Below are 15844 nucleotides of genomic sequence, written 5' to 3'. Positions count from 1 at the left end.
GATTTTTTTTATTTTTTTAGGTTACTTAAATAAAAAATTTTTTTAAATACTAAATTATACTAAAAATAATAACTTGTATATTTATTCAGTTAAAATTCAATAATGATTTTAATCATTTCTTTTGCGTTTTTGACTGCGTTATTGCATAAGAATGCATACTAAGAAGTGATTTTTGGAAATCCTCCCGTGGGGAACAGAAAGAGAGAGAGGGTTAAAGATTACCCTGAAGAACTCGGCTTCAACTATTCTATTTTAGATGCGGTGCTTTGCGTTTATGCGCGAAATCGAACATATTTTTGACCCGTCTAAAAATTCTCTAATTAGCCTCGGAAGAGAGTGACCTAATTCTTGCACCTGATCAGATAGGCCAATTATTCTTATAACTTTCAGCATGCTCAAAAATTTTGGTCTTGATTCGCCCNTTAATTGATGATAAATCATAATATATTTTATAAGATAAATTTATATGAGGTATTGCACACAACGGATCCCCATTGGTAGAAAATTATATTTGAAATAGCATGTGGATTCCTTCCACTTTCGGAATTTTTTTCTGAAAATGGCACGTTTCAAATTTTTAAAAACATTCGAATTAAAGAATCCAGTTATAACGGAAGGTATAAAAATAAGCCTGAAGAAGATCCCAGGAGGGGAGTCGAAAATGTTCGCTGATTTTTAAAGAATTTCACACCAATTACTGGTTAATTGTAGATCATTGTTTATTTGAAGGAAGACAGATCACTTCCTGCATAAAATAACATCAAATGGACATTTCCTGGAATCAATGTTCTACTGCATTGTCAATTTATACTTCTGACCTGAGTGTGGAGGTCCATTTTGATAAGACCAGCAGACAAGCGAACCACTGAACATCTGATGGGACAACGCTAATTTGAGCTGCTTGAAATATACAAAGCAATCAACTTTAATGATGACCACACATTCCTAAACCATGGAAATTTTTCCTTCACCATCCATAAACCATGGGTTCATACAGAAACTGTCTCCTCCAATCAGAGACTACCCAGATCAGAAACTTCTCCCCCAATCAACAAACAACAACTCATTGCATTCAAATTTTCAAACACTGCGGCTCCATTTTTCAGCCTGATGATGTCCAATAGAATGTGGACAAAAACATTTATGTGAGCAAAAAACTTTTGCTGGACTTTAGGCTATTGAGTAAATTAAATATCTGATAATTAAAAAGTTATACTGCATATTTAATTTCTTAATTCAAAAACAGCAATTTATCATGGATTGTATCATAATAGAAAAACTTATCTATAACAAATGTCAAATAAGAGAATAAAAGTATCATAAATCATAAAAAATAAATATAAATAAATCATAGAAAGACTGCTGATATATCTGGTATTTGATTAAATTAATTTCTTGAAGGGAAATGCAGCTGCAAACCATTAGATAAGTCAAATTTTAGTACTTCCTTAAAAATGCATAAAAAATTAAAATTAAATGCTTTTTTACAAGAATAAACATTTGTAGAAAATATTTTATAAGTTTAAATAAACAATTTAGTTTTGTTTTCTAAAAAAGACAGAACCAGCACAACCTGATGCAACAACTTAAAGGTGTTGAATCAGATCTTGTATTGATTCCATCTTTAGAAGAATAAATAAATACTTTAAATAATTTTTTAATTAGTTAAGTTAAAAAAAGAGATTGAACAAATAAATTTAAAAATTATATATTTAACTTACAATGCTTTCTTTATGTGTACAATCATCACCATCATCACTACTGCAATACATTGGACGATGACCCATTGTTATTATCCATGGTCGCTTGGCTCTATTTTCTGGTTTAGTTGCTTCCTAAAAATAAATTTATAATTAAATTGATTTATAACCAATTAGTGCCTATATAATGATCAAGCTTGTAACACAGATACCTATTATAATAACTGTATAAATAAAGCATATTCTTATTTTCATCAATTTACCTTTAAATCATTCTCTAGCCATTTGTATTGATTAATTACTTGTTTCCAGCCATATTCTAAGTAGAAATAAAATTCAGTTGACAAAGCTATAATATGAGCAGAACCAATATCAAAACTGTAATAAAAATAATTTTGTAAAAATTAATTAAATATGTATTTCATAAAGTTCATAATTTTTATATTGAATTATAAGTTTTGATCCTACCTATAAAAATGATTATTCATTTTTCCTGTTTTCTCCAACATACTAAATCTATTTACATAATTAGAAAAATTGCTGAAAATAAATGAATTTATTAATTTTCAATATACAGTGAAACTAATGATCATTGTAATAACATTTACATTACTGATCAGGATAAAGAATTTTTTATTTCAAATAACTAAAGAATTTTTGTTGTATTTGTCAAGTGTATGCCTTTTGATGAAATAATGTAATAATTTATGTAATAAAATGATACTTTGCACAAAAGGTCATAAAAAAAGAATATCAAAATTTTAATAAGTCATTTCTCAACATTGAATATTTTATTTACCCAATTGTTAATTTAAATAATACTCTAACAACAAAATTTTAGTTTAGTCAAAAAGAATTGAAAAAGATTCATCTTACCATATTTATATAAAAGAGTTTCAGTTTAATACAGTATTTTATTTTAAAATTAAGTATTTTCATTGATAAACTTGCAATAGTTAGCATAGACCAAAACATGCTAAATTTTGTCACTACTATTTTTCAACTTATGCATTTAACAAGATGGAATTTCCCATTTTTTACTATGTCTCAAGTTTACATTCAAGCAACTTTATTTCTTCATAAATTTTCTGATATGAACAAAAAATTTTTAATAAGAGTTTTAAAATAAAAATAAACCTTNTCGAGATCCAGTTGATCCTAGATGGCGTTTGTATACGCAAATAGAGATCGATCGGATCACAGTAGTTCGTTTGTATACACGATTTGTACGATCGAAGTGATCTTGGATCAGTTTGATCCCAAAAGTATATGCACCCTAGGTAGACGTTCTATGAGTGTCTTTGATATTTGAAGTAATATAGTCTAATGACGACTTTTGAATAAGATCAAATATCTTAGTTCGTGCTGTGTAGAAATTACATTTTATTGGTTAATAATAATAATAATAAGTTGACAAAACTGCGTCAAACAGCTGGTTAAATCGAGGATGCCTCTTTGGGGAGACGGAAGGATTCATGATTGCCATACAGGATCAGGTCATAAATACTAAAAACCACAGAAAACACATACAGTAATACCTCGACTTACGCGAACCCGGAGTTACGCGATTTTCAAATCTCGTCGATTTGTCTTTTGTTTGAGCGCCATGCAACTCTTTATTACTCACTCTCCCCCACACTATTGTTCAGCTTACATGTTTGGACATGTCGCGGGAATCGACACATAGCTACAATTTATTTTGTATTATTTATTTCTGTGTTTATTATATTTACGGAGACTTGAGAGAGACTATGTGATGATTTCTTGTAACCGTAAACGAATCAAAAGACAAGATAAGATTAGCGAGAACATTTATTAGCTTACATACATACGACTTGGATTTCACACAAATTGCGAAATTATACCCCGACTTACGCGAATTTGACTTACGCTGTTATCGCTCGGTCCCACCTATCGCTTAAGTTCGGGGTATTGCTGTACTCTAAGATACAACACTCAACAACAGATTATTTACACTGACATAATCAAGTAGCAAATATAATACACCAAGAGCTTGCAAAGAAACACAATTATTAGACATCCACGAACCATACTACAAATACATTCCATAGACAGTATTGGAAAACAACAAGCCTCAAACTGTACTACGACAGAGCCATAATCACAGATAAAACAATTTACCACAACAGACCAGACATCACACTCATTGACAAACACAATAAAATCACATACATTACGGACATATCCATTTCAAACACTCACAATGTACAAAACAAATGCACTGAAAAAATCAGTAAGTACATTGAACTTGCTTAGGAAATAAGGATTCTGTAGAGGATGGATAGAGTGCTTACTGTGCAAGTCGTTCTCTCCTCTAGAGGTGTCATACCACACACACTAAACAAAACCCTTGGCACATTACAATTGAATAGAAACACATACATCACAATACAGAAGGCCACTATATTGAATACATGTCATATTGTGAGGAAATTCCTGAATACAAACACACACACTGACACACTTATTTAATTTTTGGTTGCTATGCCTTGACTTTGGTCCGGCATAGTACACAGCCACCGGTATTAACCGAGTATAACGCACATAACCCAACATACCATGTTTCCCCGAAAATAAGACAGTGTCTTATATTAATTTTTGCTCTGAAAAATGCGCTAGGTCTTATTTTCAGGGAATATCTTATTTTTTCCAGGAAGAAGAATTCACATTTATTATTGAACAAAAAAATTCTCAAGTCGAACTTAGACGAGAGTGACGTATATCCGGTGTGTCGAACTGTGGCCTTTTTATAGCGTCAACATCGGACTCGATGACCAATTAGTGCTTACTGAACCGTAGCAATATGCAAATGTCNATTTTGTCACTACTATTTTTCAACTTATGCATTTAACAAGATGGAATTTCCCATTTTTTACTATGTCTCAAGTTTACATTCAAGCAACTTTATTTCTTCATAAATTTTCTGATATGAACAAAAAATTTTTAATAAGAGTTTTAAAATAAAAATAAACCTTCAAATATCCAGCAATAAAAATGTTTAATAAAAACGTTTTCAACCGTTTTAAACGGCCATCTTCAGTTGAAAAAGAACACTAAAAAAGAACGCATGAAATACGAATTAAATAGAAACCAAAGTGCGCATGCGCAATTTATCGGACTTGCGTCGTCTGAAAGTCTATAAATAACTTGCAAGTAACATAAAAATAATAAAGCCGCCAGAAAAGAAGGGGGGGAGGAATATAAGTTGACTACAAGATGTTAATCTGTGTTATTGTAAAAGGATTTCCAGGCATAGGATAACCCTTCTGCATCCCTATGATTAATGCATCCCTTATTTATGTGAGCCTTGTGTATCTCTATCTTCTCAAGGTGTTTCACTGCCTGTCTGGAATTCGCAGTTTTTATTTTAAATTATTCATTCCAGTATAAGTTCTTGTTATAAGAGTTTTATTAATAAGACCATCAATATCTACAGTAAACCAAAAGAAAAACTTGGAATCAAAGAAATCAGTAATAGAAGAATCGTTATCAAAAGCATTTTTATTTTTAAAGATACAATTTTCCAAACATGATATTTTAGTAAAATTAAATTTTATTCTATAATATATAATAAAAATTAAATCATTCATTTAATGCTAGTAAAAGAAAAAGAAAATAATAATAATCTGTATTGCAAACAAAATATACAAATATGTTGAAAAAAACAAGAACATTCTTACAGAAAAACAAAAAAGGTTGCCATAGAAATCACAGGGGATGTAAAAAACAGTTACTCAGATTCAGTCATTCTATGGCAAGCATACAAACAATACAGAAACATACACATGGCAAATATAGACTGCAGAAAAGCATTCGACAATGTTCCACCCACTTGGCTGTTGTACACACTTCACATCTATAAAATCCATTCCCAGATCATTAGTTTCCTTTGTTTTACCATGCTTCACTGGAGAATAACATTACATCTTAACCTCCATAACACTTACATAAAAACAAATCAAATATACATTAAGTGAGGAAATTTTCAAGGAGATTCCTTGAGTTCTTTTTGGTTCTGCCTTGCATTTAACCCTTTATCTAAAACATTAAAACAAAAAACAATATGGTTGCAATATCATATACAACAAAACAACACTGTTCATGTTATCACATCTCATGTACTTGGATGATATCAAACTTCACACATCCACACACAATCAACTTCATCATCTCTTACAAACTACACACACACACATAAATGATATATAAATGGAGTTTGGTCTAGACAAAAGCAACTACAAAAAATACTCCACTGAAAAAGTTCTGAAGAAAGGAGACACTGTACTTAGAAGTGGAAATATTGAATCCATGGAAGATGGAAAGTTTTACAAATATTTAGGATTTCAACAGGCCAAACTTACAGAACATGCACAGATAAAACAAAGATTAACACTCAAATACCTGTAAGGTCTCATTTTGTTTTGTTTAGTGGTGGCGCCATTGTCGCCACAGATTGCCATGTTTGATTGTTCGTATCGCCACTTGTTCTAGCTGGTAAGCTACAAATGTTAAATTACTTATTTATTAGTTGCATTATGTTCGTTTTTTCATCCCTAACGTTAGCTCTCATCATATCGAAACCTTATATNTCTGTGATTCCCAAGCCATAGTCTTATGCAAATCATGCCGTGTGGCGTAATTGTCTGCTGACCAATCAGTGGCTGTACTTTCAAAAAGCCAACGGCCACTTTCAACCATCTGTCGATGACCGTTACGACTAAAAAAACTTCGCTAGGTCTTACTTTGAGGGGGAGGTCTTATATTTTGCAATTCAGCAAAATCTGTGCTAGGTCTTATTTTCTGCGGATGTCTTATTTTCGGGAAAACACGGTAATAATAATAATAATAATGACAAATATATGGCACTACAGAAAGCTGCAATGTTAAAACACGTGTCACATTATTAGGAAATTTCTAGATGTTGACACAAATACCAATAACACAGACGATTGATGTGGCATTGTTTGGGTAGCTATGTCTTGACTTTAGTTTGTCATAGCACTTGGAACCAATATCAGCTGAGCATGAACATTTGAAATAAATAAATAAATAAAAAAAAAAAGAACAATAAAAGAACAAAGAAGGCAGCTCCACATGACAAAGAAATTACATTTGAAGTAACCAAAAGCCTAAACTTGTACACATATCAGACTTTTGGTCACATATTGGAGATAGACACAAATCAGAGATGGTCGCATAATAGAGGTCTATGTCCTACTTAAACCAATTGAAAATTTTGAAAATTTTTCTGTTAGTCTTATATTGAAGATAGACACANAATCACAGGGGATGTAAAAAACAGTTACTCAGATTCAGTCATTCTATGGCAAGCATACAAACAATACAGAAACATACACATGGCAAATATAGACTGCAGAAAAGCATTCGACAATGTTCCACCCACTTGGCTGTTGTACACACTTCACATCTATAAAATCCATTCCCAGATCATTAGTTTCCTTTGTTTTACCATGCTTCACTGGAGAATAACATTACATCTTAACCTCCATAACACTTACATAAAAACAAATCAAATATACATTAAGTGAGGAAATTTTCAAGGAGATTCCTTGAGTTCTTTTTGGTTCTGCCTTGCATTTAACCCTTTATCTAAAACATTAAAACAAAAAACAATATGGTTGCAATATCATATACAACAAAACAACACTGTTCATGTTATCACATCTCATGTACTTGGATGATATCAAACTTCACACATCCACACACAATCAACTTCATCATCTCTTACAAACTACACACACACACATAAATGATATATAAATGGAGTTTGGTCTAGACAAAAGCAACTACAAAAAATACTCCACTGAAAAAGTTCTGAAGAAAGGAGACACTGTACTTAGAAGTGGAAATATTGAATCCATGGAAGATGGAAAGTTTTACAAATATTTAGGATTTCAACAGGCCAAACTTACAGAACATGCACAGATAAAACAAAGATTAACACTCAAATACCTGTAAGGTCTCATTTTGTTTTGTTTAGTGGTGGCGCCATTGTCGCCACAGATTGCCATGTTTGATTGTTCGTATCGCCACTTGTTCTAGCTGGTAAGCTACAAATGTTAAATTACTTATTTATTAGTTGCATTATGTTCGTTTTTTCATCCCTAACGTTAGCTCTCATCATATCGAAACCTTATATGACGCAGTCGACGATGAAAAGAACATTTTATTAACAAAATTGTTAATATTAAGATTTTAGAACTTCGTTTCACCTGTCACCATTAACAACAAACAAAAATCAAGAGTTTAGTTTGTTCAAATGTATTAAACAAAAGATATCAATTCATAGAAGTTGTAAATTCGAAGAAGTAGATTATTACTAATATCATAAATTATAAATAGAATTACCTTTAATGTTAAAATTTGCTTGCTGTTACGTAAGCCTGACACTCTTCAGAAGTTTCTTGCCAAGATTGGTCGCCTATCAACAGGAGCATTTGTTATAAATTCTCATTTCCAGTGAAAGTTGAACGTAAAAGTTCACTTCAGAATTATGACAACCATAAACGATGAGTTTAACTCTTTAACACCAGAAGAAATAAATCACTTTACTGTTGCCCAGTTGAAAGCTGATTTATGTTTGTGGAATCTTTCTCTTGCTGGAAGCAAAGACTGTTTAATTTCTCACATTGTGGATGATAATGTAAAAAGAAAACAGTGGGGAAATTTAGATGAACTCGCTACTCTTAGGATGCGATCAAATGACAAAGATGATGATGCTAAAATAATTCCTGACAGCACAGAATTAAAGCAAATCCAACTATTACAAAAACAAGTTGAAACCCTAAATAATCGCAACAATACGCCACAAATTCCTGCATCCACTTTGCAACTGGATCCTAATATTGCCGTAGTTCTGACCATGGAATCTCAAAAATAGTTGATTGAGAGAGAAATAAATTTGTAAGTACTATTCAAATCACATCAACTAACGACACAGCAAATTCCATTCCTATATTTCGTAGTGATATGATTGATAATGCACTTGAGTGGCTAAAAGAGGTTGAAAGAATTTCAACATTGGCAAACTGGACTGATGAACTCAAATTGACTAATACTATCTCACGTCTTGCTGGATCTGCTAGAAATTGGCAATTAACTCAAGGTAACCGTTACAATAATTGGATAGAATGGAAAGTTGCCCTTACATCAAGATTTGAAAGACGTATTACCATGCAAGAATTTTTAGCTTATCAAGCTGATCGAAAAATGAAAAGGAACAAAAGCTTAGTTGATTACATATATACCAAAGACACTCTCTTGGAAAAAGCTCCTTTTACTATCCCACAGCCAGATCAAATTTCAATGATCATTGGTGACATTACTGAAGAAAAATGTCAAATTGCCTTAGCTACACAGAACTCTAATACTGTCGAAGAGTTAATTGACAGAGCAATGGCACTTGATGCAATTTGAAACATGCAGCATGAATATAAATCACGCCAACCTTATGGATCATGCCCATCACCAAAAATTACACCAATATCTTCTAATGCATATAATGAACAGCTTCGTAAGTATAACCCTGAAACTGATGATCTTTGCGATATCACCTGTTGGAGATGTGGAACCAGAGGTCATGCATCGTTCGTGCAATTTACCGCCTCCTGAAAAAGGTTCACCAATTGCTTGCCCAAAAAATCCACCAAGTTGTTTTCAAGAAATTCAGAACCATCAAATGAACGATTCTTTTCAGCATATCAAAAAAACTAATTCCAATAATTCCTCACCACATGACACTACAGGCCCAAATTCTACAGATTTACGTTGCAATACTAATCAAAATTCAACAACAAGACCAGAGCCTAAAAGAACGAATGACTCAAATTCTATAAACTGTATTAAGACCGACATAAAAAAACGTGCCTTAATACCTGCTACCATTAACAATCAAACTGAAATTCGAGCACTCTGTGATCCATGCGCAGATATCACAGTTATTCAACAATCGTGTGTTCCACCTGATTGTGTCATTCATCCGTGGACCGATGGTGAATTCCAAGTTGTTGATCACGAAATAAAGTCCATAAGTTGGATATCCTTAAATATCAAGATTGGAAACATTGATCATCTGATGCCAAAAATTGGAATTTGCAAACAACTTCCATTTTCGTTAACCCTAGGATTCGACTGGCAACAACAAGTTTAAGCCAAATGCACTTACGATCCTAACAGCTCATTATGTATCTCTACACCATCTGCACTTCATCTGTACAAATGTATTCACATGTCTAGATACAGCTAATGTCTAGACATTAGCTGTATTTCTTCAAATGATATCTCATTACCACCATTAGATGATGTTACTTTACCAACAGAAGTGCCAAATTGTTCTAGTCCCCAAACGCAATTAATTCCAAAATCCACAGGATTATCAAAGGAACAGCAAATTCAACTCGGTGCCGTTATTGGAACATTTGCCGACATCTTCTATTCTGAAGATGACAACATTGGATTGTGTCCATATGTGGAATTCGCAGTAGATCTACAACACAACAAACCTCTTAGGTGCCAAGCGTACCGCCTCAAAGAGCCCGATCGCCAGTTTATGAAAGCTCAAATTCAAAAATGGATAAAACAAGGAATTTGTTGCCCTTCCCAATTGCTTTACGCAGCACCTGCCTTCATTGTGGAGCAGCCTTTTCATGAAAGTACCCCAAGAAGAATTGTTGTAGATTTTTCACACACGATTAACAGTATCACCAGGATCGACCCTCACCCAATCGACTGAATGGAAGATGTTATTAAACGCACAGTAAGCAAACTCTACAATTCAAAGATGTGTTAAGTCTACATTTAACACAATTCGCATAAAAAAAAGTGATATTTACAAAACTGGTTTTGTTACTCCCAATGGACATTTTGAATTTCTTCGCATGCCATTTGGAGTTACCAATGGACCATCAACAATGACAAGAGCTATTAAATTAGCTTATGACCATTTAGCGCAGTATAAGGTAAATACATATATTGACGACATTTCAACATCACACAATGATTTCAGCTACCACCTAAAAGTGCTTTATAAAATCCTCGAAGCAACTCACAATACTTGCTTTAAGTTGACACCAGAAAAATCTCAATTTGCAGGGTCAGAAATCTCTCTTTTTGGTAGAATTCTTTCCCAATGTGGTGAACGCCCTGATCCAGGACACACAGCATCAGTTGAACGTTACATAACTCTGAAATCGATTCATGAAGTTAGAAGCTTCCTTGGCTTTGCCAATCAGTTTAGAAAACATATCTGCAATTATGCTGTTATTGCAAAACCATTGACAACTATACTAAAGGCACTTCAAAAAGGAACCAATAGTAGCCCCATTTCTTTATCAGATGACCAACAACGTGCATTCGAGACTTTAAAAATTGCTACTACCACCACTCCTGTTCTAGCTTATTTCAAACAAGGATTGCCTACTTTTGTCGAAACGGACACATCGTATTCTGGACTTGGTGCATGTTTATCTCAACACCAAGATGGCAAACGCCGTGTTATCGAATACGCATCACGCATACTAAAAGATGCAGAAATACGTTATCATAGCAATGAGTTAGAGTGTATGGCTGTACACTGGGCACAAATGGAAAAATTTTGTTTTTACTTTGTTGGTCACAAATTTCAACTCATCACTGACAACTATACAACTGCATATGTTATTTCGAAATCTGCAGTCAATCGTAAATTCGCTTGCTATCTGATAGATTTGGGGCAATTTGAATTTACAACTATGCATTGTTCTGGAAAATAAAACGCAATCGCCGATCATCTTTCGTGATATCTAACGCCAGCTGTTTGCTTAACCGTTACAGCAAGTTACGAATCCCAAATTTGTAAAAAACAGAGGAAAGACGATTTTTATCAGTATATCTATTGCCTGCTAAATGAAGGAAAGCCCAGTAGAAGAACAAAGGCTATCATCTGCAATTACAACATACATAACAACACTCTTGTACATTTGAAGAATAATGGATCAAAACCTGCCATTGTTATACCAAGGAGTTTGCAACAAGAAACTTTAATAGCCTGCCATGATGATGTTGGACATATGGATGCAAAAAAAACTCTTCACAATTTACAACAATGCTACTGGTGGCCAAATATGAGAAAGGAATGCAAACAATATGTTCAAACTTGCCACAAATGTCAAATTTTAAAATGCCGTACTACTAACGCATATGGATTATTGCAACAACTGCCTATAGCTACAACACCATGGGAGATCATATCTGCTGATCACATAATTTGCCTACCGCAAACTAACATGGGAAACACCAACATGCTTATTCACTTTGACCACACCACACATTACTTGATTGCAACCCCATCTGCTTTTCTTGCTGCTTACACAGTTACTGATGTCTTATATCACAATATTATACTCCAATATGGTCCACCCAGCATGTATTTATCAGATAGAGGAACTGCTTTTACTGCACCCCACACTCAGCAGTTCCTGCAAAAATATGGAATCACACAATCTGTGATGCCATCCTTTTCACCCCAAGCAAATAGTATTGTTGAATGTGCTAATGGTATCATTGTATCAACTCTGAAGAAACTAGTCGACAAATATCCTGAGAAATGGGATATACTATTGCCAAACGCCTTACTGCCATAAATACCACAAGACAAAACTCCACAAAGAAGTCTCCATTTTATTTGCTACATGGATATGATCCCCGTCTTCCCCATGAACTTCACATTGCAAGTTTTACTGACGATACTCCTCGTGAAGATCAGTTAGACTTTTTAACCTTAGCCAGGGCCGAAGCCACCAACATTGTGTATGAAACACATTTGGATAACAAAAGGAGATTTGATATCCATTGCCAACCCCATTCGTTTAAGCCTGGAGATCTCGTCTTACACGACTGGACAAAACAATACGATCATAAACTCTTGCCAACGTTCAAAGGACCATTCGAGATTGTTCATCCAGTCGGGACCATATGCTACGAGATCACATCTCTCACAGCACAAAGAAAGTTTCAGAAGGTCATTCATGTGCAACATTTTTGTCCATATTACAAGCAAGATGCACCAGTCCTTGAAGAAGACGTAAGCTCTGAGGAAGAAGAACTGGAAGTGGAAGTTCAGGATCAGGTAGATGATCGCTCAAATGTACTTGACCAAGATGACCAAGGATCAAGTAGACACGACAGACGTCGCAACCGTCACCCTCCCAAAAAACTTGAACAATAACTTTTATACCTTACGTGTTATGCTTCAATTTTAAATTTGTACCTTGTCCTTAAATATTTCATTGAGCAGGGCCGAATGTAAGGTCTTATTTTGTTTTGTTTAGTGGCGGCACCGTTGTCGCCACAGATGGCCATGTTTGATTGTTCGTATTGCCACTTGTTCTAGCTGGTAAGCTTCAAATATTAAATTACTTATTTATTAGTTGCATTATATTCGTTTCTTCATCCCTAACGTTAGCTCTTGTCATATTGAAACCTTATATACCAGATCCCAGCAGTAATCTGATAATTTAACTACTAAGGTATCCAGCCATTTCCATCTATTAAAAGTTACATAATGCATAATACAACTATGAAAGTAAAGTTTACTTAAAATAAAATAAGTCTAGACGTATTTAAGTCTGTACACCTATTAAAGAAAGCAAAAACTAAATAAATTCAATAATATAGGCCTGTATTAGATATATACAGAGAAAGACTTGCTACCAACTGTGATAAAACCCAAGTTGAAATAAATTCACAAATAGAAATTTTGGTTGAAAATAATTAACATTCATGCTTTGTACTTTCTAAGCTGCTAAGAAGTGTACCATACTGTTAATGTTTGCCTAACATTATAGAAAATGTCATTAAAAATTAAAAAAATCATGAAGCATAATAAATAGACAAATTTAATTATTGATGATAAAGTAATAAATAAATAATACAATATAAACGTTTGGCAGAAACTGTTAACTTTTGATATTTAATAATGACTGCTTATAATATGCAAAAGCAGCACAATCCAGCTAACAGTGGCATAATAATACACAGTGAATGACACTTAGAACTATATATGATTTAAATGGTACAAACTTACTTAAAACAAAATCTAAGAAAGATCAATTATTTTTTCAACAAACAAGGTGAAAATTGTTATTGTAGCAAATGTTATCTATCTTTCATAACAACTGCTCACTCATCTCAAAAAATTAATCTCTCTTCCCTATTCTGTACCTTTCTTCCTGTTTCTGTACCTATTCTCTTTCTATTCTGCAATGGTTCATGCACAAGATATGCCAAAAAAATTAAGCTTAAAACATCAAAATAAGCTCTTTACCATTGCATTGTTATATATACTCCTTTGCAATGGCAGACACAATTAACATCTTTACATTTAAATTATATTTATTAAAAATCTTATTTTCATGTACAAATAGTTTTGAATATTCTAAAAATGTTTTAATACACTTCAATTGGAAAAAAGGTAAAAATCTCTCNAAGAACAGATATCAATGTTCCATGAATTTTTAAAAACTCGAAGATGGTTTGTAGAACAGATTGAAAACCTCGTGAATAATTCTCAGAGAGATAAGGTGTTGTGGAAATTAGGTTGATTATTAAAAAACCATCTCTCTCTGGATGCCAGTCTACCTTTTTTCCTGAATACCATTACTTTGGTTTTCAAAAATTTAGAGTTAATTTGTAATCGCAAATTTTAATTTTCTGTTGCAACATTTGTGGAGTATCAGCAAGAATTACAGTGTCGTCATCGTACATTAATATATGTATCTCAACTTAATCAGAAAGATAAATTTCAGGTAAGTCATATTTAGCAAGTCGCACTATCAAGCTATTAACATACAAATTAAAAAGCAGTGGAATCAGAATTTCATCCCGCAAAACTGCAATATTCCGCAAACACCTTCATTTGCTAAGTCAGTGTTTTTCAACCTTTTTGAATACGCGACCCCTTTACAAGTTAAAAAATTCTGGCGACCCCCCTAGGGCAATATTAAAACAATATCAGTAATTTTAAAAACTATGTATTTAATTATCTTTCTGTTGAGAAAATTTATTGTTGATTAAAACGAGAATTTGAGAAGAATCGACAATAACTTAAGACACATAATGTATGAAACTTCCTTTTCATTATAACATTGCGCTCGGGATGCTGTTGACCTTTTTTTTTTAGGATGAGAATTTCCAACTTCTACTTTTCTACTTATTACTTCTTTTTGCAAGTCAGCTCAACACTTTTTACTGCTATCATTTTCTGCGGTGGCCCGTACCCACCCGGTCCCATCTCTGGCTACACCCATCGTTGAGACCTGAATGTCGATCAAAACACCAATTGTACTGCATAATAAACAGGTATAACCTTCTCGCTGAAATTGTAGTTTTTTTTAATGTAGTGTAGGACCTACAAACACTTGTCTTTTTCTTTTACCCGCGACCCCCCATGTAAGACTTCACGACCCCCCTGGGGGTCGCGACCCACAGGTTGAAAAACACTGTGCTAAGTGATTCACGCCAATTCTGATTATACTTTTTACCAAAAACATTTAACCAAAACTTGTCCCAGAATATATACAAACTAGAACTATATCTTTGATGTATTTAAATAGTCTCAAGCAGGGGTGAGCAACCTTTTTAATCAACGGGCCAATTTAAATTTAAAAATTTTTTGGCGGGCCGCACATAAAGTAACACTTATTAATAATTTACAAAACTTTATTTATAATAAACATTAGAATAAAAAAATATAAAATTTAAAAAAAGTAAAGATTTCATATACAAATTTTAATGCAAAATAAAAACAAACAAGAAAAGAACATAAAAACGAATTTACTTGAAATTTTTAATGAGAAATTTGGCACTGTTTTTTCGATACAAGCTGATAAGTATCAGCCGGAATTGATGAGGTAGCTACACGTACGCAGCTTTCTAATCGTGCATCACTCAGTCTTGATCGGTGGTCATTTTTGATTAATTTCATGGTTGAAAATAATTGTTCGCAAACATACGTACTTCCGAACAGAGACATCATTTGCTTTGCATTTTTCGTCAAAAGCGGAAATTTCTCAGGGCTCACATAAGATTTATAAAAATTTTCGATGTTTACTGAGAAAAATACATTT

General features: G+C 33.3%; 1 protein-coding gene across 1 annotated transcript in view; it reads right to left on the bottom strand.

The window, feature by feature from the left end:
* Positions 1–1586: 1586 nt before the first annotated feature.
* LOC111631302 (acid phosphatase type 7-like) overlaps positions 1587–15844 on the bottom strand; it is a 42964-nt gene continuing 28706 nt past the window's right edge. The window contains exons 6-9 of the mRNA XM_023375523.1: positions 2169–2240; positions 1964–2078; positions 1722–1835; positions 1587–1622 (exon numbers count right to left, since the gene is read on the bottom strand). Of these exons, the coding sequence (XP_023231291.1) occupies positions 1587–1622; positions 1722–1835; positions 1964–2078; positions 2169–2240 (337 nt within the window). The remainder of the gene's footprint in view (positions 1623–1721; positions 1836–1963; positions 2079–2168; positions 2241–15844) is intronic.

The sequence above is a fragment of the Centruroides sculpturatus genome, unplaced genomic scaffold (assembly GCF_000671375.1).
Source record: "Centruroides sculpturatus isolate CEXI.00-Female unplaced genomic scaffold, Cexi_2.0 scaffold443, whole genome shotgun sequence".
NCBI classification, from domain to species: domain Eukaryota; kingdom Metazoa; phylum Arthropoda; class Arachnida; order Scorpiones; family Buthidae; genus Centruroides; species Centruroides sculpturatus.
The sequence above is the reverse complement of the archived record's forward strand: the minus strand, read 5'-3'. Positions and strand labels throughout refer to the sequence as shown.